Source organism: Hypanus sabinus, chromosome 6, assembly GCF_030144855.1.
Source record: "Hypanus sabinus isolate sHypSab1 chromosome 6, sHypSab1.hap1, whole genome shotgun sequence".
In the NCBI taxonomy this organism is placed as follows: Eukaryota; Metazoa; Chordata; class Chondrichthyes; order Myliobatiformes; family Dasyatidae; genus Hypanus; species Hypanus sabinus.
In genome coordinates, this window is record NC_082711.1 from 16,286,510 (window position 1) to 16,311,737 (window position 25,228).

At 37.7% G+C, this 25,228-nt stretch overlaps 1 protein-coding gene across 1 annotated transcript in view; it reads left to right on the forward strand.

Moving 5' to 3' along the window:
- obscnb (obscurin, cytoskeletal calmodulin and titin-interacting RhoGEF b) overlaps window positions 1–25,228 on the forward strand; it is a 533,110-nt gene that overhangs the window by 441,327 nt on the left and 66,555 nt on the right. The window contains 4 exon segments of the mRNA XM_059971780.1: window positions 11,372–11,483; window positions 16,715–17,166; window positions 19,406–19,532; window positions 22,461–22,576. Coding sequence (XP_059827763.1) covers window positions 11,372–11,483; window positions 16,715–17,166; window positions 19,406–19,532; window positions 22,461–22,576 — 807 coding nt within the window.

Here is a 25,228-nt window from a genome sequence, read left to right on the forward strand (position 1 = left end):
GATCTTCAAGTCCAAGACCTAAACGACCTCTTCGGACTGACCCTAACATAAACAACTCAAATAATAACCTGGTGGAGCAAGTGCAATCCTCCCTTTCAGAAGAAAACCTGACAAATGTGGATGTTCTTACATCTGTATGTGGACCTGAGGTTGTCACGGAACTTGAACAAGCCGCATCAGAAGATACCAATCCCGACTATACCTTTGACCACTTTGATGCTGCTCATGAAACATCAGCTCATGCAATCACTGAATATGATACTCAGCTGAATAAAGCTGAAGAAAAGTACAAATCAACTTTATTGGAAGTGGAAACTCCACTCCTTGCGCATGTGGGTGAAACAGTAATGCTAAGCTTTGAGTCACCTGGACCCATGGATTGTGAGCAACTATCCCTTAAAAAAGATTCTGATAGTAAAACAGCATCTCCTTTGACAATTGTAGATCTTCCGATGGATATTACTGATGATAAATTGGCGGAATTCAGAACCGATAGTGAAGAGGAAATAGATGCAGAAAATGAATATGTCATTATTGATGAGCCACCTGAATCAAGCAATGATGACCTAATAAATAGAGACACCAAAATTTTGACTCATCATGGCAAACTTTTAACTTTAGAAGACCTTGAAGACTACATTCCTGCTCAAGGGGAAACGTACAAATGTGAGGATATAGTTGACCAAAATTACCCATCAGCTGGTAGTTCCAGTGAACCATGTGAAATTTCTGTACTGCAGGCAGAAATAACCGAACCAACAATTGGCAAACCGGTTTTACTTAATGTTGGGAGGCCAGTTGTTCCTAAGATAAAGCCCAGTTATTTGCATCAGTTTGGAGATCAGCGGTCTGGTGGGACGTTCATGTCAACATCCCGGGTAACAGAAATGCATTCAATAGGGCCGTCAAATTTGTCAATACACGTCAGTGGATCGACAGTAACGGAGAAGAAACCACCATTTGAATTAAAAACATCTTTTTGTACTGAGCTGCAATGTTCTGTGGACAGTGGACAACCGAGCTTTAAAACTGAAGTTTCTACAAGAACTCTTAACTATGGAGAAACTGTCACATTACACGTCAATAAGAAAGACCCACTAGATGAATCCAACAAACGTAAACCTGATAAGCCTAACAATTAATTCTATGATGGTGGAACCTAGTTTATGATTAAATATTTCAACAAAAAATTATTTAGTCTTAAGGGAGAACATTTAGAAAAAAAACTCATCCAGTAGAATCAATGCACCCTAATCCTTAACCCTAACCATTCCACGTAAGAAGTTCCACAAAACTATCAGGATTATGTTATACTTAAATGTTATTCATTATTCACTTCATATCATCATAGATATTAGGTTTTATGGAGTATCATGAAAAATCATTCAAATGTTCTCTCTTTAGTAGGGTTTTGTGATCATAAAGAAAGTCAGTTTCACTCACTTTCAATAAACATATTGTTATCCTTGTGGTTTCCTGGTACTCTGCCAACTAATGTGATTTGGACTCCACAGAAAAAGATCTTAACAGTTAAAGGATTATGAACAATAGTGTGGATTTTCAAAGGAAAACCCTAAATGTTCTAGATGTCAAATCTATCATGGGGTTGTTTTATTGTGAAAGTCTAGATTTAATTTTTGTGGACTTAACAGATAATGACATTTTGATATCTTTTGTGGATTAATTGGTGAATTTGCTGAGGAAAAGGCTGCTGGTCTGAAGTTTGTACTTCTGCAGCAATTTCATCACTGTTCTATTGTAAAGACACAGAATTATGTGACTTACTGAAGAATTTTAAGGTGTTGTATGATGTAATCAAATTTATTCTAAAATTGTTGAAGCTGAGAGCCAGACATGCACACATTTCCTGATATTATTTGCTATTGAACTTACTGATAATAGAAAACATTTTACCTCCTTACTTTTCAGAAAAGTGAAATTAAAAGGGGGAAGTGTTCATCAGAGTATAGACCTAAAAGTCTGTGATAATTAAAGAGGAATGCATGGTTTAGTTTAACATTAAATAACCTGATACTTGTCCTTGGGCAACTGACTTTGAGTCTTTAGGGTGATCAGAACTTTAGGCTGTTTTACAAAATTAAAGGTTTAACAGATTGCAGAAATCATATTTCCAAGAGTAAATTGTCTTCTAAGCATTGCAGTTTTTTGCTCCAATTACTTTGGAGATTAGGTGTGCATAGCAATCTTGCAATTATGCATTGATTCATTTAGATATCAATATGTTACATCCACAATACATTTGAAATAAATAGTATGTTTTTTTCCAGAAACATGCATATATTTAGCAGAAGGAAATTGGATTCTGTTGATGTTCCACTGTATTTTTCTTGATTCAGTGTATATTATTTTGTGATAAAACTTCAATGTTAATGAAAAATTGAACATGATTATAAACAACAATATGTTTATAAATTTGGAGGAGAGCTTCAAACCTGCTGAAACCATCTTTTCAGTGTATTTGCTTGAACTGATCAATTAACTTGTTGTGTTAAGAAAATTACTTATTATAGTCTCCTAAATTTAAATTGATTCTAATCATTGGAAAATTGATTAGTTTCAGTATATCAAATAAAAACCTAAGCGAGTTTTTGTTACATTAACTTCTATTTTAAGATGCCATACTTAAGGTTATTTACATACATCATTTTTTTATTTGAAGTCAAAAATAATAATCAAATCCAATAAAACTCTTAAAACTTCTGCAGCCATGTAGATTTCTTAAAGTTGAAGTTTGAACTGATTTTATAGTTTCTTCCATCAACTCAATTTAAGGGCAAGATATGTAGGACTTTTCAATGTGTGTGTGTTTTATCCATGCTGTGAACTATTTAAATGTTGTGTGACGTATATTAACACAATTCTGTATCTTTGGATCACCTAAAGATCTGTGTAACTTTAATGAACAATAATATCAACTTTAAAAATATGAACTTAAATGGAAAGCTGCAGCATTCAGAATGTCAAATGAATTTTTGCATGCTTGAATTGAAGTTACATAAAAAAGTATTTCAAATAAACAGTTCTACAGCCATGAAAGTGGTGCGTTTTTGAAAAGGAAAGTTGTGCAATATATATATTAACTTTGACATGTGTACCTTCAAATACATTTTGAGTAAAGTATCTTGTATAGTCTATGTTTTAACAAGAGCATAAAATGTTTGATGCATCCTTGTATGTTTTGTCAGGGGGTAATTTTTTAGGTATGTATAGGATATTAAAAAAATCAAGGTGTGTTACATTTGAATCCCTAATAAAGTCTAATTTCTGCAGTAAGTTTGTCATCTTTTAGCTTTCAATGTTTATCATTGGTAGAAAATGACAAATGTGCTGCACATGTTGGTTAAATGTTTAAAATGGAGTTAAATTGAATTAGGTTTTCAGATTATCTGAGTCTCCCCTGAACATTAGTGAGTTTTTCAGATCCTTATTAATTATGTAGGAACCCTGCATTGCAAGAAATAATCAAGACTCTCTCTTCATTTGAGAACTATGCTCAACATGAGGATAGAATAGCACATGGAAGATAGTAATTCAAACTTCAGAGTAAATTTATTATCAAAGTATATATGTGTACAAGAACTGCACACCATATTCCAGGAGCATGTCCCAGATCTAGTATTCAATGCCTCTCTGATGAAGTATGCTGTATACCTTCACCATAGTGTCCATCTGTGCCATCACACTCGGGGACTCTGAACTTGTACCCCGAGGTTTCAATGTTCTACAATCCACTTCAAGGTACTGTTTTTACTGTATTTACTGTTTAGGTCCTACACTAGATACACTTCTAAATGCATCATATCATAAGATCACAAGACATAGGAGCAGAATTAGGCCATGCAGCCCATAGGATCTGCTCTGCCATTCCATCATGGCTGATCTTGGATCCCACTCAACCCCATGCACCTGCCTTCTCACCATATCCTTTGATGCTCTAACTGGTTAGGAAACTCTCAACTTTCGCTTTAAATATATCAAGGACTTGGCCTCTTTTGCAGTCTGTGGCAGAGCATTCCACAGATTCACTACTCTCTGGCTTAAAAAATTCCTCCTTCCCTCAGTGTTGAGGCTGTGCCTTCTGGTTCTGGATACATTCACCAGAGGAAGCCTCCTCTCAACATCAACCTTATCTAGTCTTTTCAACATTTGGTAGGTTTCAACGAGATCCATCCCCCACACCCTGCATTCTAATAAATTCCAGTGAGTACAGGATCAAAGTTGCCAAACGCTCCTCATATGTTAACCCCTTCATTTGCAGAATCATCCTCATGAATCTCCTCTGGACTCTCTCCAATTACAACACATCCTTTCTTTCTTTAAACATTTTTATTTATTAAATTTTTAAGAGAATTGCATAAAATGAATAGAATATTAGAATAGTGAAAAATAAATATTAACCCTCCCCCTCCCCTTAACCCTTCCCCCCCTTAGATCCCTATCTGAAAAAAGAAAAGAAGAAAAAAAGAAAGAAAGATTGCCTGGATATTGGAGGATCCCCACATGCTCCATGGAGTTCAAAATAACTTTAGTTTTTATTTTCCCCAAACAAGATAGTTTTATCTTCAAAGGACCTATATATTTAATCCTATCTTTTGTAGATAGGGGTGCCAAATCTTCAAAAATATGTCATATTCATTTCTTAAATTATAAGTAATTTTTTCAAGTGGAATGCAGCTATATATTTCATTATTCCAATGGTCCATAGTTAAATATGAATCTGATTTCCAAGTAACTGCAATAGCTTTTCTGGCTACTGCCAATGCAATTTTTATAATTTTTTTCTGATTTTTATTCAATTTAGGTTTTGGAATTATCCCTTCAATATCACCTAATAAAAATAATATTGGGCTGTGTGGGAGTTGTATTCCAATAATTTGTTCCAGTAAAAGTCTTAAATTTATCCAAAAAGGTTGAATTTTAAAACAAGACTAAGTAGAATGTAAAAAGGTATCAATTTCTTGATTACATAGAAAACATTGGCCAGATAAATTTGAATTTAATCTATTTATTATCTGTTGTGTTATATATAGTTGATGTAAAAAATTGTATTGTATTCTAAGTCGGACATTTATTGTATTTATCATACTATCAAGACATAGTCTTGACCAATTTTTTTCATCAATTTTAATATTCAAATCAGTTTCCCATTTTTGTCTTGACTTATGAATTCCTGGTTTAATTGTCTGTTTTTGAATCAAATTAGCATAATTCATCTGGCACAAAAGAGAGAGGAAATGAGTGTGGCAGTTGCTTTGGATGCAGAAAAAGCATTTGATAGATTGGAATGGGATTTTTTATTTAAGATATTGGAAAAATATGAGTTAGGAAAATCTTTTATAAAATGGATTAAAACCTTAAATACTAGTCCCCAAGCTAAAGTAGTGACAAATGGTCAAATTTCAACATCATTCCACTTAACAAGGTCAACTAGACAAGGCTGCCCATTATCACCTGCCCTATTTGTATTGGCGATAGAACCATTAGCTGAAATAACTAGAACGGATTCAGATATTGTGGATTTTAGAGTTAACCAAGAAGAATATAAGGTTAATTTATTTGCTGATTATGTTCAGATTTATTTAACAAACCCATTACAATTGTTGCATAAATTATCTTTTAGATTGGAAGAATATGGGAAAATATCAGGGTATAAAGTAAACTGGGATAAAAGTGAAATTTTACCCCTTACCAAAGGAGATTATAGTCAATGTCGACTAATAACTCAATTTAGATGGCCAACAAATGGTATAAACTATTTAGGTATAAGAATCGATAGTGATACAACACATCCTTACTGAAATATGGAACCAAAACCAAGTCCCTCTGCACCTCTGATGTTTGAATTTTCTCCCCATTTGGATAATAGTCTGCAGTATTATTCCTTCTATCAAAATGCATTATCATACATTTCCCTACATTGTATTCCATCCGCCACTTTTTGCCCATTCTTCTAATTTCTCTAAGTCCTGATGCAGTCACGTTACTTCCTCAGCACTACCTACCCCTTGACCTATCTTCGTATCATCCACAGACTTTACCACACAGCCCTCAGTTCCATTATTCAAATCATTGTCAAACAATGTGAAAAGTAGTGGTCCCAAAACTGACACCTGAAGAATGCCACTAGTCACTGGCAGCCAACCAGCAAAGGCCCCTTTATTCCCATTCACCGCCTTCTGCCTGTCAGCCATTCCTCTATCCATGCCAGTATCTTTCCTGTTAAGCACTTTATCAAACACCTTCTGAAAATCCCAAGTAAATGACATCCACTGCCTCTCCTTTGTCCACTCTGCTGGTTACTTCCTCGAAAACTTAACAGATTTGTCAGGCCTTTACAGAAACCATGCTGACTTTGACTCATTTTATCATTAGCCTCCAAGTACCCCAAGACCTTATCCATAATAATGGACTCCAACACTTTCCCAACCACTGGGTAGGCTAACTGGCCCATAATTTCCTTTCTTTTGCCTTCCTCCCTTCTTGAACAGTGGAGTGACATTTTCAATTGTCCAGTCCTCCAGGACCAATCCAGAATCAAGTGATTCTTGAAAGATCATGACCAATGTATCTATTATCTCTTCAGCAACCTCTCTCAGGACTCTGGGGAGTAGTTGATCTGGTCCAGGTTACTTAATCACCTTAAGACCTTTGAGTTTGCCAGCACGTTTTTCTTCATAATAGCAATGGCATTCACTCCTGCTCCCTGACACTCACAGACATCTGGCACACTGTTAGTGCCTTCCACAGTGAAGACTGATGCCAAGTACTCATTACGTTCATCTGCCATTTCTTTATCCCTCATTACTACCTCACCAGCATCATTTTCCAGTGGTCCAATATCAACTGTCATCTCTCTTTTATTCTTTATATGACTGAAAGAAACTTTTAGTATCCTGCTTTATATTATTGGCTAGTTTGTCCTCCTACTTTACCTTTTCCCTTCTTCTAGCTTTCTTAGTTGCATTTTGTTGGATTTTAAAAGCCTCCTAATCATACAACTTCCCACTCAATTTTGTTACCTTGTATGCTCTTTCCTTGGCTTTTATGCAGTCCTTAACTTTTCTTGTCAACTACAGTTGCCTATCCCTGCCATTTGTGAATAACTTCTTCTGTGGGACATATCTATCCTACGTCTTGTGAATTTTTCCCAGAGATTTCAACCATCTCTGCTCTGCCATCATCCCTGTGTCAGTATCCTCCTCCAATCCATTTAAGAAGCTCCTCTCTCATGCCTCTCTAAATTCCCTTTATTCCATTTTACATGTGACTTATGCTTCTCCCTCTCAAATTGCTACATGAATTCAATCATAATATGATCACTACCTCCTTGGGGTTCCTTTACATTAAGTTCCTTAGTAAGATCAGGGTATTTTCACAAGACCCAATCTAAGATAGCCTTTCCCCAAGTAGGCTCAAGCACAAGCTGCTCTAAAAAGCCAACTCAAAGGCATTCAACAAATTGCAACTCTTGCAATCCAACAACAACTTGATTTTCCCAATCCCCTTGCATATTGAAGTTCCGCATTACAATTATGTTATTATCCTTATTACATGCCTTTTCCAGCTCCCTTTGCAATCTCAACCCCACATCTTGGCTACTATTTGGAGCCCTATATGTAATTTCCATAATGTTCTTTTTTATCCTTGCAGTTTCTTAATTCCACACACTAAGATTGAACATTCTCTGACCCTATGTTGCCTCTTTCTAAAGATGTAATTTCATCTCTTACCAACAGAACCACACCAGTGCCTGTGCCTTCCTGCCTGTCCTCTCAATACAAAGTATATCCTTTGATGTTAAGTCCTCAACTATGGCCTTTTTTCAGCAACTACTCAATGTCATACCGACCAATCTCTAATCCACCTAATTCATACTTGTCTGAGTTATCATGCCACCAACATTTCATCCAATTCATTAATATAATTAACAATCAACAAGGGGCCCAGCACCAATTGTTGCAGCACATCACTAGTCACAGGTCTCTGATGTGAAAAACCACCCTTCGCTAGTAACTTGTCTATCTCACCCTGGATCCTATGTGATCTCATCTTCTGGACAGTCTCTCATGTGTGATCTTGTTGACAGCCTTGGTAATGTCTTACCACCCTGCCCTTGTCAATTGCCTTTCACACCTCTACAAGGCTCAATTAAATCTATGTGATGCTATTTCTCATGCACAAAATCATAATCAGTGCTTAATCAATCTCAAGCTTTCCCAGTGCAGCTAGTTGCTGCTCAGAATCCTGTACTTTCACCAGTCTGTACTTGCTCAGCTTTGCAGCTCTTTTTAAATAATGACACAACCTTAGGCATTACCCAGTCTTTCAGTACCTCACCCATGATTAAGGAAGATCCAAAAATCTCTACTAGGCCCCCAACAACTTCTTCCTGTGTTTCTCACAATATTCAGAGATTCACTTTGTTAAGCCATGGGATTCATGTGCTCCTGAAGATAACCAAGATCTCCGCTTTCACAATATATATATGTTTCTGTACGTCACTTTATCTATCTCTTGCCGCTCCACATGTTTCAGCCACTGACCCTTAAAAGGAACAAATCTATCCTGATTTATTCTTTTGCTTTTAGTATACTTATGGAATCTCCTAGGATTTATCTTTACATTTTGTGCCAAGGGCATCTCATGTCTCCTTTTTACCCTCCTGAGTTCCTCCTTAAGTGTCCTACTACATTTCTTATTTTCCTCAAGGGATTCATTTGCTCCCAGTTGCCTGTACCTGACATATCAATCAGAATCAGATTTATTACCTCATGTGATGTGAAATTTGTTTGCTTGCAGCAGCAGTACATTGCAAAGACTTAAAATTGATAAAGATTACAAAATATAAACATTGCATAAGAGGAGTAACATAGTATTCCTTTGTTTTAAGGTTAACAATGGTCATTCAGAAATCTACTGGCACCATTTTTTTCAAACATTAGTTAATTATTTTGCTAAATGTCTCTGGATCTGTCAGTTCCTAAACTTTGTAGTTCTTCTCTTTCTTTTGATGACAAAGTTAAAATTTATATTTTGAAATTATAAATTGATTTTTGCTTTTGACTTTTTAGGGGAAGAAGTAGCCATTCTATTTAATAATTATCAGAGTAAACATACCATATGGAACATCTGCATCTTTTGAATATCTTACTTTTCAGTTGAAATCCTCCTGTTGTACTTCATTCTTAACTATATACAGGCCACCAAAATATTGTGCAACCTTTTTTGATGACTTCACTGAACTGTTGATAGGCTCATCTGTATCAGTAGCACCTGAACTTCTATCTACAAAGTCATGTAATGACCTTGTGTTATTTTTTACTGACAAAATTCAGAAGATTAGACATACTGTCAGTGACTCTGCATTGGGTCAGAAGTCAGTGTCATCCTTTCACTCACTTTGAACTAATTTAGTTAAGATGACCCAATTCAAACCTATTGATTATAAAACTTCAGAAGAAATTGTGCTACACCTGAAATCCCCTTCCTGTTCCCTTGACATTTTTTAAAAATGTTTTTAATTGCATAGCACCAGACGTACTGTAAATAGTCGACACTTCTCTTCTATCAGGCTTGCGTCCCAAAAGCCCTGAAAACCGCAGTCATTAAGCCACTTTTAAAAAAAGAACAACTTAGATGCCTCAGTAGTTAATAACTACAGGCCTGTATCAAACTTACCATGTTTAATTAAAATCATTGAAAATGTTGTTTATCAGCAACTTAGTAGCTTTTTGGCACTAAGCAAATGTATGGATGTTTTCCAGTCTGGATTTTGACAATACCATAGCACTGAGGCTGCTCTGGTCAAGATTTTAAATGACATCCGCTTAAACCATGATGATAAAATTTCAGTTTTGGTTTTATTGGATCTTAGTGCTGCATATTACTGGTCAGACTGGAAAGCTGAGTGGGACTTTCTGGTACAGTCCTAAAGCGATTTAAATCATATTTACAGGACATGGACTATTTTGTATTGATTGGTAGCTACATATCTGACCGAACAAAAATGACATGCAAAGTGCCTCAAAGGTCCATACTAAGGCCTCTTCTGTAAACCATGTACATGCTCCCTCTAGCTCAAATCATGGTAAGCAACAAAATATCTTGCCTTAATTATGCAGATGATTTATATAACAGTGTCATCACCTAACTATGGTCCCATACAATCATTAAAAAACTGTATTGAACAAACCACTGATTGTATAAGCCAGAATTTCCTCCAGTTAAACAAAGAGAAAACTGTAATACAATTATTATTTTGGTGCCAAAAAAGAATGATTAAAAGTCAGTGCTTACTTACAATCCCTGTTGTTACAGGCCACAAACCAAGCCAGAAACATTGGTATTGCAATGGACTCTGACTTAAATTTTACCTGCCACATTAAGACAATTACAGAGTCAGCTTACCATCTTAAAAATTTAGCAAGAGTTAAAGGGCTTATGTCTCAGTTTATTTTTAGTAGGCTTGACTACTGTAATGGCGTTTCACAGAGACCTGTGAAAACTCCCTAAGACAGCTGCAGCTCATTTCACTCCAGTTCTCAGGTCGCTACACTGGCTTCCTGTCCATCAGAGGATTGACTTGAAAATATTACTCCTTATATTAACTTTAATATATAAAATATTAATTTTTATATCTTTTTCTATGTAAAGCACTTCAAACTGCCTTCTGTTTGAAAAGTGCTAAACAACTAAACTTGTTTGCTAGTAAAAATTTGCATTTATGGTCTTATATAAAAGGAAGTTTTTCATTCAATTTGTAACATAACTATGAGGGAAGAATTATATGCAATATTGAACAAATACAATACAAAATCATTTGCCATGTTATAATGTCTCTGCATCATAAAATGGGGGAATTGAGAAATAAAATTTGACAGGGACTGATCTAATTCTTAATTCTATGTGAAGTTACTGCATTGATGTGTCTACATAGTACCATGGCTAAGAGAAATGCAGAGATTTAATTTCACAAATCCTCTGTACCACATGACATGTTCTTTTCAAAGAATCAATCCACAGTGGTCCCTCTACATTTTGAATAGAAATGAGAATGATTTGATCCCTCTTTGTTTTGTATGGAAACAAGATCCCTCTTCAGAAAACGGATGAGAAAAGTCCTAAAGAAGGGTCTTGGCCTGAAAACAGACTGTTTATTCATTTCCATAGATGTTGCCTGACCTGCTGACCTGCTGACCTGCTGTAAACTTTCTCACATTTTTTGGTGATAAAGTCAGTTCTTTTTCAAACAAAATGGACAGTTACCAATTAGCAAATTCAATTTCAACAATTCAGTATTTTTAATGTAAAAGTTCTTGCTTTTGAATGGAATTATTGTTATCATTTTCAGGAAATGTTGCTGACGTTGCATCTGAAGGTGTTGAAGCTAGAGCAGGAGGAGTACCTGAAGTACAAGTATCAAGTTCAGACTATATAATCCAAAGAAGCAGAGCTAAAAAAGTGTGAGTACTAACCGTGCTAATTGCCCCATATCCATTATAAGGTTTCCATCAGTAAAGGACATCATGACGCATACAAAAAATCTTTAAAATTATTAGTGAATTAGAAATCAATTTCATACTGCATGTGGACACAGATTTCCGTTTCTTTGATTTTTTTCCATTCTTTCGTCAAATGAGAATTAGTTCGTCACACATGGTGAGTAATTACCATCAGCAGTGCTTAGCTAAATCATACCATGATATTGAAGTAGCAACAAATAAACGGCACCGTATCTCATAATAGCAGGCGTCAAATTGTATAGTCATCCAGAATTAAGAACAGGAAGATGCAGGGTCTCCTGAGCTATGAACAATCTGACACACAGAAATCTGACTTTATGCAAATTCTTCCATACATTTTTAAAGCATTTTTCAAGTTAGTTTAATAGAAGCAAAATGTAGTGGAATACAGTATGTATTCTGTTAATTTAACTATGGTTACTGTTAGAGTGATTATTGAATTAAGTGAAAGAATTATTGCAAGTAAAACAAGGAACAGTACAGCACAGGAACAGGCCCTTCAGCTTACAATGTTATGTTAAACCAATTAAATCAGTAATCAAATGGCTAACTAAACTAATCCCTTCTGCCTATACAATCTCCATATCCTTCCATTTTCCTTGCATTTATGTGCCTATTTAAACATATTTTAAAAGTCTCTAATGTATCTGTCTCTACCAGCACCCCAGGCAGCACATTCTAGGCATCCACCACTCTCTGAGTGAAAAAAAATTATCCCTCACATCTCCTTGGAAATTACCCCTCTCACCTTAAATACATGCCCTCTGGTATTAGATATTTCTACACTTGGAAAAGGATTTTGTCTGTCTAATCTCTCTATACCTCTCAAAATCTTATAAACTGATCAGATCTGCCCTCAGCCTCTGATGCTCTGGAGAAAACAATCCAAATTTGTCCTGGCTCTCATTATAATAACTCATATTCTCTAATCCAGGCAACATCCTGGTAAATGTCTTCTGCAACCTCTCCGAAGTATATGTATAGTGATATAACATGGGTTACTACAAAAAATGGACATTTTTGACTTAGGGAGAAATTGCTTTCCGGGCAGTTCCCAGGAACTGAAACCTTATTAAAGCACCATGGAACCCATTTACAAGGAGCACTGCCACAACAAAGCAGCATCCATCATCAAGAACTCCAGCACCCAGATCATGCTCTCTTCTTGCCGTTACCATCAGACAGGAGGTACAGGTGCCACAGATCCCCCACAACTAGGTCCAGGAACAATTCCCTACAACCATTAAGCTCCTGAACTAGTATGCATAAGTTCACTCACCTCACCACACCGCTGAACTGACTTCTCAACCTACAGACTCATTTTAAAGGATTCTACAGCTCACGTTCTCAATATTGTTTATTTGATTTTTTTATTTGCACAATGTCTTTTTTTTACAAATTGGTTGTCATTTGTTGTTTATAATTTTCCAAAAATTAATTTTATTTTTATATTTTCCTGTAAATATCTGCAAAAAATGAATCTCAGGGTAGTATATGTCAAGTTAAGTTTATTGGCATTTAACTATATGCATGTATATAACATATATGACCATATATTGAATATAGAAATGATACAGTGTTTCTCCAAACCAGGGTGTAATATACTTACTTTTATAATAATTTTACTTTGACATTGAATTCTTTCAGATGGAGCCTGATCCATATTTACCTTTTCAAATTCCTTTTTTACCCCCCTTGTATAGCCAGTGTGTTTCCAGTGTCATATCTCAATTTCTATTCACTACCAATTTCATAACCAACAAATAGGAAAGTTATCATACACCAAAAAGGGACTTGCATGTAATAACCTGTAAAACTCTTGTTAGGCCTACTGCTTCTTAGACAATAGTGTTCTTTTCTGGTTCCTTCATCATAAGGAAGGATTTGGTAGCATTAGAAATGGTGAAGAGGAGATAAGCCAGGATGCTGCCTGGATTAAAGAACATGTCTTATGAGGAAAGGTAGAGTGAGCTAGGGATTTTTTCCTTGGAATGACAGAGGATGAGAGGCATTGCCAGCCAGTAGCTTTTTCCCAGGGTGCCAGTGGCCAATACCAGAGGACATCCATTTAAGATGAGTGAAAGAAAGTTTAGGTATGTCAGTGATTGTTATTTTTTCCACAGAAATGGTGGGTGCCTGGAACACACCACTGGGGTTTGTGGTGGAGATTGATAAAATAGAGGCACTTAAGACTTTAAATAGGTACATGGATGTAAAAAAAAATAGGAGGGTTGCGGACTATGTAGGAAGGAAGGCTTAGATTGACCATTGAGTATTTTTAAATACAGTAGGTCATGCAACATTGTGGGCTGAAGAACATGTGATGTGTTGTACTATTCTATGCTCTGTGCTCTAGCAATATATGCAGACAGTTAAACGAAGGGGACTCACTTGAGGAGGTTTTCATGAGGTATGCCTTAGACCAGGGGTCGGCAACCCGCGGCTCCGGAGCCGCATGCGACTTTTTCATCTCTGTGCTGCGGCTCCATATGGCTTTGGAAAATAAATGATGAGTATTTAAGTAAAATGTATTTTATGTTAGTTTGTTAGTTTTTGAAATGTAATTCTAAGTTTGAAGATTATGGTGATCTTGTACAATCTAAATAAAACGTGTTTTTTGTCGCTATTAATATACGTCACCACGGCCAATGCCTGACACCCGCCAGTGCGCAATTTCTTTAATTTTTCGATCCAAGGTAGGCTAACTATGGAGAATTCTAAAAAAAGAGAAGTGACTGAAGAAAACAGAACGTTTAATGATACGTGGGCAGATTCATTTGCTTTCACTGCTGACGAGACTGGTTTACCGGTATGCTTAATATGCAATGAGAAACTAGCAAACAACAGAAAGTCAAAAGTCGCAAGCCATTTCCAGAATAAACACGCAGCCTTTGCTCAAAAATATCCGGATGGAGATGAGAGAAAAAAAGCCGTTTCGGAACTGATGCGGAAGGTTGGTCTGAGCAAAAATCATTTCAAGAAGTGGATGATGACTGGAAAATCAACGACATATGCTAGTTTTGTTGCCGCTCAGGAAATAGTCAGGCACGGGAAGCAGTTTACAGATGGTGAATATATAAAAGAATCTTTCATTAAGATTTCAGAACATCTATTCACGGACTTTAAAAACAAGAGTGAAATTGTGCAGAAAATCAGGGATATGCCCCTCTCTGCAAAGACTGTCAAAGACAGAACCATAAAAATGGCAAAAGACATCAGAAGACAGTAAATTAAAGACATCAATTCAGCTGTGGCCTACTCGATTGCCTGTAACGAGTCTAAAGACAAAGGTGATATTGAACAAATGTACCTATGTAAACTCTGCCGGGCCACAGGAAGAAATGATTGAGTTGATACCTCTAAAAGGCCAAACACGGGGGGGGGGAGGGCATCTGTGAGGCTGTCTTGAATTGTTTAAGAGCCAAAGTAATAAAGACCACCCACCTGGTGTCAGTAGCTACTGATGGGGCACCAAGTATGACAGGAGCGCACAAGGGATTTGTGGATTTACTGCAGAAGTCGCTGGACAGAAAGCTGCTGACTTTTCACTGCATCTTGCACCAAGAGGCACTGTGCGCTCAAACATTTCCTCCAGAATGCACAGAAGTAATGGATGTTGTCATTCAGATTGTCAATAAAATAATGGCAAAAAGTTTAAATCACCGTCAATTCCGTTTGTTACTGGTCGAGCTGGAAAGCGCATATTCTGATCTCCTGCTGCACAACAAAGTTCGGTGGCTGTCCAGAGGGGAGGTGCTGAAACGCTTTGTCGCGTGTCTGGAAGAAGTGAAAACTTTCCTGGGGAGCAAAGGTCTCACCTTTCCTGAGCTGGAACAGCCAGAGTGCCTGTAAAAGCTACACTTCATGGTAGACATGACAGCGCACCTGAACACGCTGAACACAGCTCTTCAGGGGAAAGGACGCACAGCCCTGCACATGTTGGAGGATGTTTTGGCATTCCAGCGCAAGTTGACAGTGCTTGCCAGAGATTTACAGAAAGGCACATTGTCTCTCTTCCCCAATTTAAGAGAGTTCAAGCAAGCTCACGACATGATAAATTCGGAGTATTTACATTCTGCAATCATCGCAATGCAAACATCGTTTGGGAAACGCTTCTGTGAGTTCAGAGAGGTAAAAAACACATTATCCTTCCCGGTCACTCCCCGAAGCATCGATCCATCCCTACTGAATACAACTGCATTGGCAGGTGTGAGTCAACCTGATCTTGAGATGGAACTGGCCGACATAGCCGACAAAGACATATGGGTGTCCAAGTTTAGACGCTTGACAGCAGACCTTGAAGATGTTGCCCGTCAGAAGGCCGTTCTTGCTCAGAATCACAAATGGAGTGATATTGAAAACCTCCTCTAACCGGACAAACTTGTGTTCGAAACATGGAATGCTATCCCCGACATTTATGTAAACATTAAAAAGTATGCGCTTGGAGTCCTGTCGATCTTTGGATCCACATATGTATGTGAACAGGTGTTCTCCAACATGAACTTTATTAACAACAAACACTGCGCACGCCTCACAGATGACAGCTTGCGATCCTGTGTAAAGATAAAGGTAACGTCATACAGCCCTGATGTGCAGATGCTGTGCGCTGAGGTCCAGGAGCAGAAATCCCATTAAGCAAGTATGATAAATATTTTAATTGCCTATTATTTTACGTATATGCATATTTTTTCATTGTTCAGTGAAATAGTACTTTTATTTTTCAGGTTGACAACTGGCTGACGTTATTTTTGGTTTGCTGCTGGCGGACAATTTACGTTTGGCGTTTTTCATAAATACAAGAAGGACTCAAATAGACATTGAGTATTTTACTTAAAAGTAACCTTCAACCCAACGTCTTTTTTTCGGAGTTCAAAATGTTTTTGTTGCATGCAGAAATGTGATTTCGTTTTCTCTGCAGCAGTTCATCGATTTCATAAATGCAACACATTATAGTTTGTTTATACATAGCATAAAGGCAAAAAAAACGTTGTATGCAGTGTTATTTCATTTTAAATGTCAAACGGGTTTTGTGGCTCCCAGTGTTTTCTTTTCTGTGGGAGACGGGTCCAAATGGCTCTTTCAGTGGTAAAGGTTGCCGACCCCTGCCTTAGACTGTTTAAATCTATTGGTTATTATGTTAAGATTCATATTACCTCTGATTGTTCCTTCAGAAGTCCAGAAGAATATTGGCCAGAATTCACATGTACAAAGTCAAAGAAAAAATCTGTAATGTTCGCAAATGTCATCTCAAAGGATAAAGGGAGAACTTCTCCATCAGCAGAAAAACGTGATTTATACATGGACACCAGAAAAGGTGAAGAGAAGGCAATTAAAGAAGAAACAATAATGATCCCAACAGTGAAAGAAACTGTTCAATATTCTACTGGACATGAAAGCAGAGAAGTGGAGACAACTTCAAATATGGTTGCAGATTCTCTGCTGACTTATATGGCTGTGCCTCAAGAAAGTAGGGCAGTGGCAGAGAGATTTAGTATTTCAGAACTCTTTGCAGAACAGATGAAGACAGATGTAGTTGATAATCCTTCAAAACCAGATACACAAGACTTTCAAACCACTGGTGACCAAGCTAACAGTGCTAATATTCAAACCAAGCCTTTGAAAGGTTAGTCCTTTCACAGTGTAGTACTATTGGATACCAAGCCTTTAAGGAAAAGTTTCTTTTGATGTGCTGACCATCATGCTAAATTAAACTAATCCCATTTTCATGCATGTAATTCATACTCTCAATTCCCCACATGTTCATATGCCTATCTAAATATTTCTTAAATGTCACTATTGAATCGGTTTCCACCCTCCACCACCCCAGCAACTCATTCTAGGCAGTTACTGCTTTCTGTGTGGGGAAAAAGATCCTCGTGCTTGCCTTTAATGATTCCTTCCCTCACTTTAAAGCAATGTCCTTTCGTATCTCCTGGAGAAAAAAAACATATCTGTCTACCGTATCTGCACCTCTCATAATTTTATAAACTTCCACCAAGCCTTCAGTCTTTGATGCTCCAGAGAAAACAATCCAAGATTGTCCAACCTTTCATTATAGCTAATATTTTAAAATCCAGCAAGAATTCTGGTGAACCTCTTCTTCACCCTCTCCAAAGCCTGCACATCCTTTGTGTAATGTGGTGACCAGAATTGTACCCAATACTCCAAACTTTCAGACATTTGCATCAGAATTTTATACTCAGTGCCCAAGCAAAGGCAAATATGTCTTCATTATCACCCTGCTTAATTGTGTTGTCACTTTCAGGGAAACATTCTAATATCTCTCTGTACATTATTGCTTTGAAAGGCCCTGCCATTTACTGTGTACTTTCCCCGTATATTTGACCTCCCAAAGTGCAATACCTCACACTTGTCCGGATTAAGAGCTTCTTCTCAGGGATGAACATGCAGAAGCAGATGACCATAATAGGGGAATTAAGGAAAGAAATATTGTCAAAGTATGCTTGATTTTACAAGCAATAACTGTGACTTTTTTTCACTTTTGTCTATTCTGCGTCTTTTTAAGAATGTAACAAAAAGTTCCCTAACTCGTTAATGCAATTGCTACTGTGCAATTTTGAATTGATTGTTGAAGGAGTTACATGAAAATATTAAATTCCTGCTTAGCTTCTCAAATCTCTTAAGTTACTTCAGCATTTATAAAATTGTTTTTAAGAGTATATAGTTGATATAATTGTTGGGAACATTTGGTTGTTTTAGTACTAATTCCTACATTTCAGGCCAAGATCCTTCATCAGGATTGGAAAGGATAGGGGAAGAAGCCAGAATGAGAAAGCTGAGATAGGGAGAAGAAGAAATACAAGTTAGCAGGGGATAGGTGAGACCAGGTGAGGAGGGTGCTAGGTGCGTGGCAATGGAGGTAGTGAGGGTGAAGCTTAGAGGTGAGAAATGAAAAAGGTAAAGGACTGAAAGAGAGAGGGAATCTGATAGGTGAGGAGAGTGGACCATGGGAGAAAGGGAAGGAGGACTGGCATCAGGGGGAGGTGAAAATAATTGGAGCACATAGAGATAATCTGAGGGGAGAGAATCATCGTTTCAGGTTCATCAAAAGGTTTCACTCTTCATCAAAAATGGAAAAGAGACAACAGCTGGATCTAGGGTGTAAACCAAAGATGACAGGGTAACTTTTCACAGACAAACTCTGTGTTTTCTCCTTTTCCCCTTTCTGTGTCTGTTGTGATGAAGGTTCCTTTCGTGCTCTCCTATTGATTGACTTGATGAGTGCTTCCAACATTCCTTATTTTTGATTTGAGTTTTCCTGTATCCACAGGATTTTTTTTTTACTTAAGGTATGTAGTAGTAGTTTTGGATGAATATCCTTTACTTTCCTTCATTCCCTGTCGGGCTCAGTGATAACTATTCCCATCATCATTAAGCGAGTGCATAGACTTCAAGGTAATACCAGATGTATGAATGAGGGGGTGGGGAAGAAGAATGATGGTGGGGGGGCAGAGTTGTGGTTCTCATTGAAACCTACTGAAAGCTCTAGATAGAGTGGACATGGAGAGGATGTTTACTGTAGTGGGAAAGGCTAGGACCAGAGGGCAGAATCGAATGACATTCCCTTAGAACAGATATGGGCAGGAATTTCTTTTGTCAGATGGTGTTGAATCTGTGAAATTCATTGCCACAGATGACTGTGGAAGCCAAGTTATTGGGTATATTTAAAGTGGAGGTTGATAAGCTCTTGATTAATAAGGGTGTCTAAGGAATTGGGGAGAAGGCAGGGGATTGGGGTTGAGAGGGATAATAAATCAGCCATGATAGAATGGCTTAATTCTGCTCCTGATCTGCACATTTTTATTTTTGATCCTCACAAATGCTATTTTTCTCTAACACAGATATGCAGAATATTCGAAATGTTACCGTGAAGAGACTGCGTGAAATACAGTTTAGCCCAACTAAATTCAAGCGAAGAACTCTTTCAGCAAGTAATGTAAATATAGCAGAGCAAATAATTTTCTCAAGGTAAACCACTTCTGGAGCTGCATTTTGAAACAAAATAGATTGCAGATACTATCTTCTAAGCAAATGTATTCATTTACTCTTATCACTGCAAAGCTGAGTCCACCATATATGAATATTTTTTAAAGTAATTATAAGAATAATGCAGTAACATTGTCAAAGAAATCATGATTAGTCAGTTTGAAAGCTGGTTACTAAGATTATTGATTTTTTTCCTTTGTTTGCAAGGTGTCATAATTTGGTATCTCAGTAAAGTATTATCAGTTGATGTTGACCTGGCCTAAAGCCAGAAAATGCAAAGCAAGAAAGTTTTTAAACTAATGCACAATTAAAGGCCCCACTTATGATCTTTGGTGATGCCACTCTGTGATCAAATTAACCTTCTCCCAGTACTAGGTTGGATGCCACAGTAGCAAAGATGCTTTGCAGAAGCATGATATTGACATTGAAAAATGTGCAGTATCCTTATGACTTCTAGGAGAATATTTACAATCATAAGAATAGCTTTAAAATTAATAGTATGAAGAAGAAACAGAAATAAACTCTAACATGAGGAACTCTGCAGATGCTGGAAATTCAAGCACCACACAAAATGCTGATGGAATGCAGCAGGCCAGGCAGCATCTATAGGAAGAAGCACAGTCGATGTTTCGGACCCGCCTGAAACGTCGACAGTGCTTCTTCCTATAGAAATAAACTCTATAATTGTTAAGCCTGCTCTGCCATTGTTATGAGATTGTGGGTGTTCTACTTCCCCACATAATCTGATTTCTCTGGTAGACGGAGAAAGCAGGATCTCCCAGTGGCCACAAATTTTAGTTCCACGTCCCATTCCCATTCTGATATGTCTATCCATGGCCTCCTCTACTGTCAAGATGAATCCACACTCAGGTTGGAGGAACAACACCTTATATACCGGCTGGGTAGCCTCCAACCTGATGGCATGAACATTGACTTTTCTAAGTTCCGTTAATGCCCGTCCTCCCCTTCTTACCCCATCCCTGATATATTTAGTGTTTTCCCCCCTCTTTTTTTCTCTCTCTTTCTGCCCATCACTCTGCCTGTTCTCCATCTCCCTCTGGTGCATTCCTCCCCCTTTCTTTCTCCCTAGGCCTCCCATCCCATGATCCTTTCCCTTCTACAGCTCTGTATCCCTTTTGACTATCACCTTTCCAGCTCTCAGCTTCACCCCACCCCCTCTGGTCTTCTCTTATCATTTCACATTTCCCCTCCCCCTCCTACTTTCAAATCTCTTACTACTGTACCTTTCAGTTAGTCCTGATGAAGAGTCTCAGCCCGAAACGTCGACAGTGCTTCTCCTTATAGATGCTGCCTGGCCTGTTGTGTTCCACCAGCATTTTGTGTGTGTTGCTTGAATTTCCAGCATCTGCAGATTTCCTCGTGTTTCCATTTACTACCATTTGGTTTTCTATTCTTTAACCATCATAAACGCTGTAGTGTGCAAAAGTCTGAGACACCTTAGATTTTTTTTATACAGTATGGTATGGCCTCCACAGAGCCCTGATCTCAATATCATTGAGGCTATCTGGGATCACCTGGAGAGACAGAAGCAAGTGAGACAACCAAAGACTGCAGAAGAACTGTCACAAGTTCTCGAAGATGCTTGGAACAACCTACTAGCCGATTTTCTTATAAAACTGCGTGACCGTGTACCTAAGAGAACTGATGCAGTTTTTAAAGGCGAAGGGTGGTCACACCAAATAGTGATTTGATTTAGTTTTTTACTGTTTACTGTTCTTTATGGTAAATGTTTGACATATTTAGAAACTTCATTTCATTATCTTTGAAAGCATCTTCATTTTACAGAATTCTTTTACATGTGCCTGTTAATTCCAACCCTGTGAATCCTTATGTGTACTTTAATGCCAGGTGCCTTATCAAAAGCCTTATAAAGTTCCAGATATAGTTTATATCCAGATATAAGTTTCAGCAAGTTCCAGACTTGCTGATCATCCACCATACTGAAAACATACTCAAAAATGTATTTGAATTGTCAACAAACATTTTCTTTCAGCAGGATCAATTTTATTGACTTACATGAATTAGGAATTTGCTGTTCTTTGTTGGTCAAGGAGCAATATGCACCAAAAACAAACAGTATTCAACAATTATAAAGAAATATGTAAAAATAAAGTTGGTTAAAATACAGATATGGAATAAATTGTGCATTAATACAAACATACTGGTGTGTATTTACAATGTAAGCAGCATTATAAAATGTGGTTTAAAGTGTTTATAGTGCAGTCAGTGACAGGACAGGGGTAATAGATAGAGGGGTGAGGGGATGATTGATCCAATTAATTGCTTGGGGGAAGAAACATCTAAGGTTCTGTGAAGTTTTTGTTTTAATAGCCCTGTTGCGCTTTCCAGAAGGGAGCTTTTGAAAAAGGCAGTTTGCTAGGTGGGTAGTGTCTGCAATAATTTTTTCCTACCTGCTTCTTTGTCCTGGACACATACAAGTCACATTGACTCTGCCTAATCATATTGGGATTTTTTACATGTTCACTGATCAATTCAAGCATTTTTCCAATGATAATGTCAAGTTATCTGGGTTATAGTTCCATTTTTTTTCTTCCTCTCTTAACAAGCAATGTTGCATTTTCTTCCTTCAAATCTGCTGGGACTTCTCCAGAATATAAAAGAACTTTGGAAGATCACTAATGCAGCAGCTATCTCTTCAGCCATTTGTCTTAAAACTTTGAGATGTAGACTTTCAGGTCTAGAAGAAATAGGGTCACTTATATTTCTCCAGTATAACTTAATTCAAATTAATTGGATTTACCAAATTTTAAATCCACATTACTAATCCAAAATGTGCATGCCCTATATTGAATATATTTTCCCTATTAACGAATAGAAATATCATGGCTATAATTTTAACTGGCATTTTCTTTTACGATCCTTGGAAAGAACTGTAAGTAAGGGAGCTGAAGAAATTCTCACGTTGCCTGATAAACCAAAGCTCACAGAGTATATGGAGCTACCTGAGAGTTACCACATTGGTTTGACTGTACAAGAGGATGCAGGTGATGTGAATAAAGTCTGGCATTGCAGTGCTAACTACCTACAGCACTAACCAATGCACTGATGCTCTAAAGTACAGACTGCTACTAATTTCTGGGCAAAATGCTTAACCGAAACTTAAGTTTTGCATCATACACAAAATGCTGGAGGAACTCCGCTAGCCAGGCAGCAACTATGGAAAAAAGTACGGTCGGCGTTTTGAGCCGAACTCTTGTTTGTGATTTAATTATTACTCTGTGAAGTCTCTTCCAGGGATGCCTACTCTAAAGAAATTTAAATCTTCCCTTTGACAGGAGTTCAGTGAAGCTGTATTTCACTGCTCTCCCGCTGTGATCCCTCCTGTTCTTCAACTCTTTGATCACGTTCTTACCCAGACCCACTACTACAGCCTATCTGTGTCCTGCTGAAGGGTTTCGACCTGAAACATCAACTGTACTTTTTTCCATAGATGTTGCATAGCCTACTGAGTCCTTCCAGCATTTTGTGTGTGTGGCTTGGATCTCCAGCATCTGCAGATTTTCTCTTGTTTGTGTTTTAAGGTTTGCATGCCCACTTTGGAATGAAAAGTCATTAAGCTTCACAAACTTTCCTCTATAAATGATGGAGCAAAAATTAAGCAGCTGGAGGAACTCAGTGGGAGCAGCATCAATGGAGGGAAAGGGGTAGTCAACTTTCAGGATGATGATGAGCCATGGGAATGAAGGGATAGGAAGTGAGGGGTGAAGTTGGAGACACTGGCGGTGAGTGATAGGTACACATTGATAAGGAGAGAGAGAGAGAGAAAAAAATGTCAGGTTTAGTATTTCTACAAATGTGTTCTGACACCCTAAGTGTATTCTAAAATTTTCAGTTTTTTGTTTGAACAGGGCAACATAGCTATAAGAGAATCGTCAATAAAAAGAAGTAGCAAGCAGGTTTTTTTCCACTGAGGTTGGGTGGGACTACAACTAAATGTTTTGGGTTAAGGATAAAAGATGGAAAGTTTAAAGGAAACATAAGGGAAAACTTCTTCACTCAGAGGATCATGAAAGTGTGGAGTCAGCTGCCAGTGTAAGTGGTGCATGTATGCAAGCTCAATTTCAACATTTAAGAGTAGTTTAGATAGGTACGTGGATGGCAGGGCTATGGTCCAGGTTCAGGTCAGTGGGAGTAGGGAGTTTAAATGGTTCAGCACATACTAGTTGGGCCACAGGGCCCGTTTCTGTGCTGTACTTTTTTTTATGACCGGCTCTAAATTTCAGAAAAATGTAGCAAAGGTTGGTAACAATGCAGAATTTTGGAGACAGAGGAAGCTAAATAAGCATGTGAGAGATATTCTGCCTATCTCTCAGACAGAAGTCTAACATTACTTTCTTACCTGATTCTGTAGGTATTTCTGTGGAGCAAGCTGCATCACCTGTTGACGGTCAGAAAGCCACCAGCTTACCACAGTCTACACTACCAGCTGAAAGCATATGCACAGGTACAACTGATTCTGCACTTCTCTCAAGCGATGGCATGCTTGAGTAGGAACCTTGGTTGTGTAGGGAAAGTATGTCATTTGCCAAAGTGCCTTTTCTGACATTGTTTGTCCTTGAATCCACACCAACTAATTTAAATAGTGTCCAGCATACCCTTTCAAGCCGCCTTGTGTATTCTTTCTGTAGTTCTAAAATTACAAGCAGAAATGTATCTGATGTTTTCTAAACCTAGAATACTATGTTCCACTTAATCAGCAGGTGATCCACATGTCATTTTTGTTACACTTTTATTAAATGCACTTGCCTGAAGGAATTATACTTTCAGAACTTATTTTCTATATTGAGAAGATAAGATCTTCTCAATCTTTTAAGAAGATCTTAAAAATGGCCCTAAAAAAAAAGGAGAGACTACCTAAACTAGAAGTGCCTGGAAATCAGAGTATGGTTAAGGCAAAAAAGAGAAGCAGAATATTGTTGAAGGCCAAAATCAGAGGTTCCCAACATTTTTTATGCCATGGAGCTTTACCATTAACCAAAGGGTTCGTGGATCCCAGGTTGGGAAACCTTGGCTTAAGTGATCCCAGATGAAAGTTAAAAAAAAATTGTCAGCAAAGAGGCATGATGAAATAATGAAAAGTAAAATCAAAATAAGCCCAAGGTCTAGCTTGGGCAAGATATTGAAAACAGTTCTGAGGGGCCATATAATAATTTTTACTAAATGGAGCAAGAGAAAGAGTAGGACATAGTGCAAAGCAGCAGAAAGGAAACTATAGACCTGTTAGCCTGACATCAGTGGTGGGAAATTGTTGGAATGGATTATTAGGGATGAGATTACGGAGTACCTGGAGGCATATGACAAGATAGGCCAAAGCCAGCATGATTTCCTGAAAGGAAAATCCTACCTGACTAACCTACTGCAATTTTTTAAGGAAATTACAAGCAGGGTAGACAAAGGAAATGCAGAAGATGTGGTGTGTTTGGATTTCCAGAAGGCCTTTGACAAAGTGCTGCATATGAGGCTGCTTAGCAAGATAAAAACCCATGGAATTACAAGGGAGGTACTAGCATGGTGGAGCATTGGCTGATCAGCAGGAAACAGAGAATGGGAATAAAGAGATCCTATTCTGGCTGGCTGCTGGTTGCCAGTGAAGTTCCACAGGGGTCAGTGTTGGGATCACTGCTTTTTATGATGAT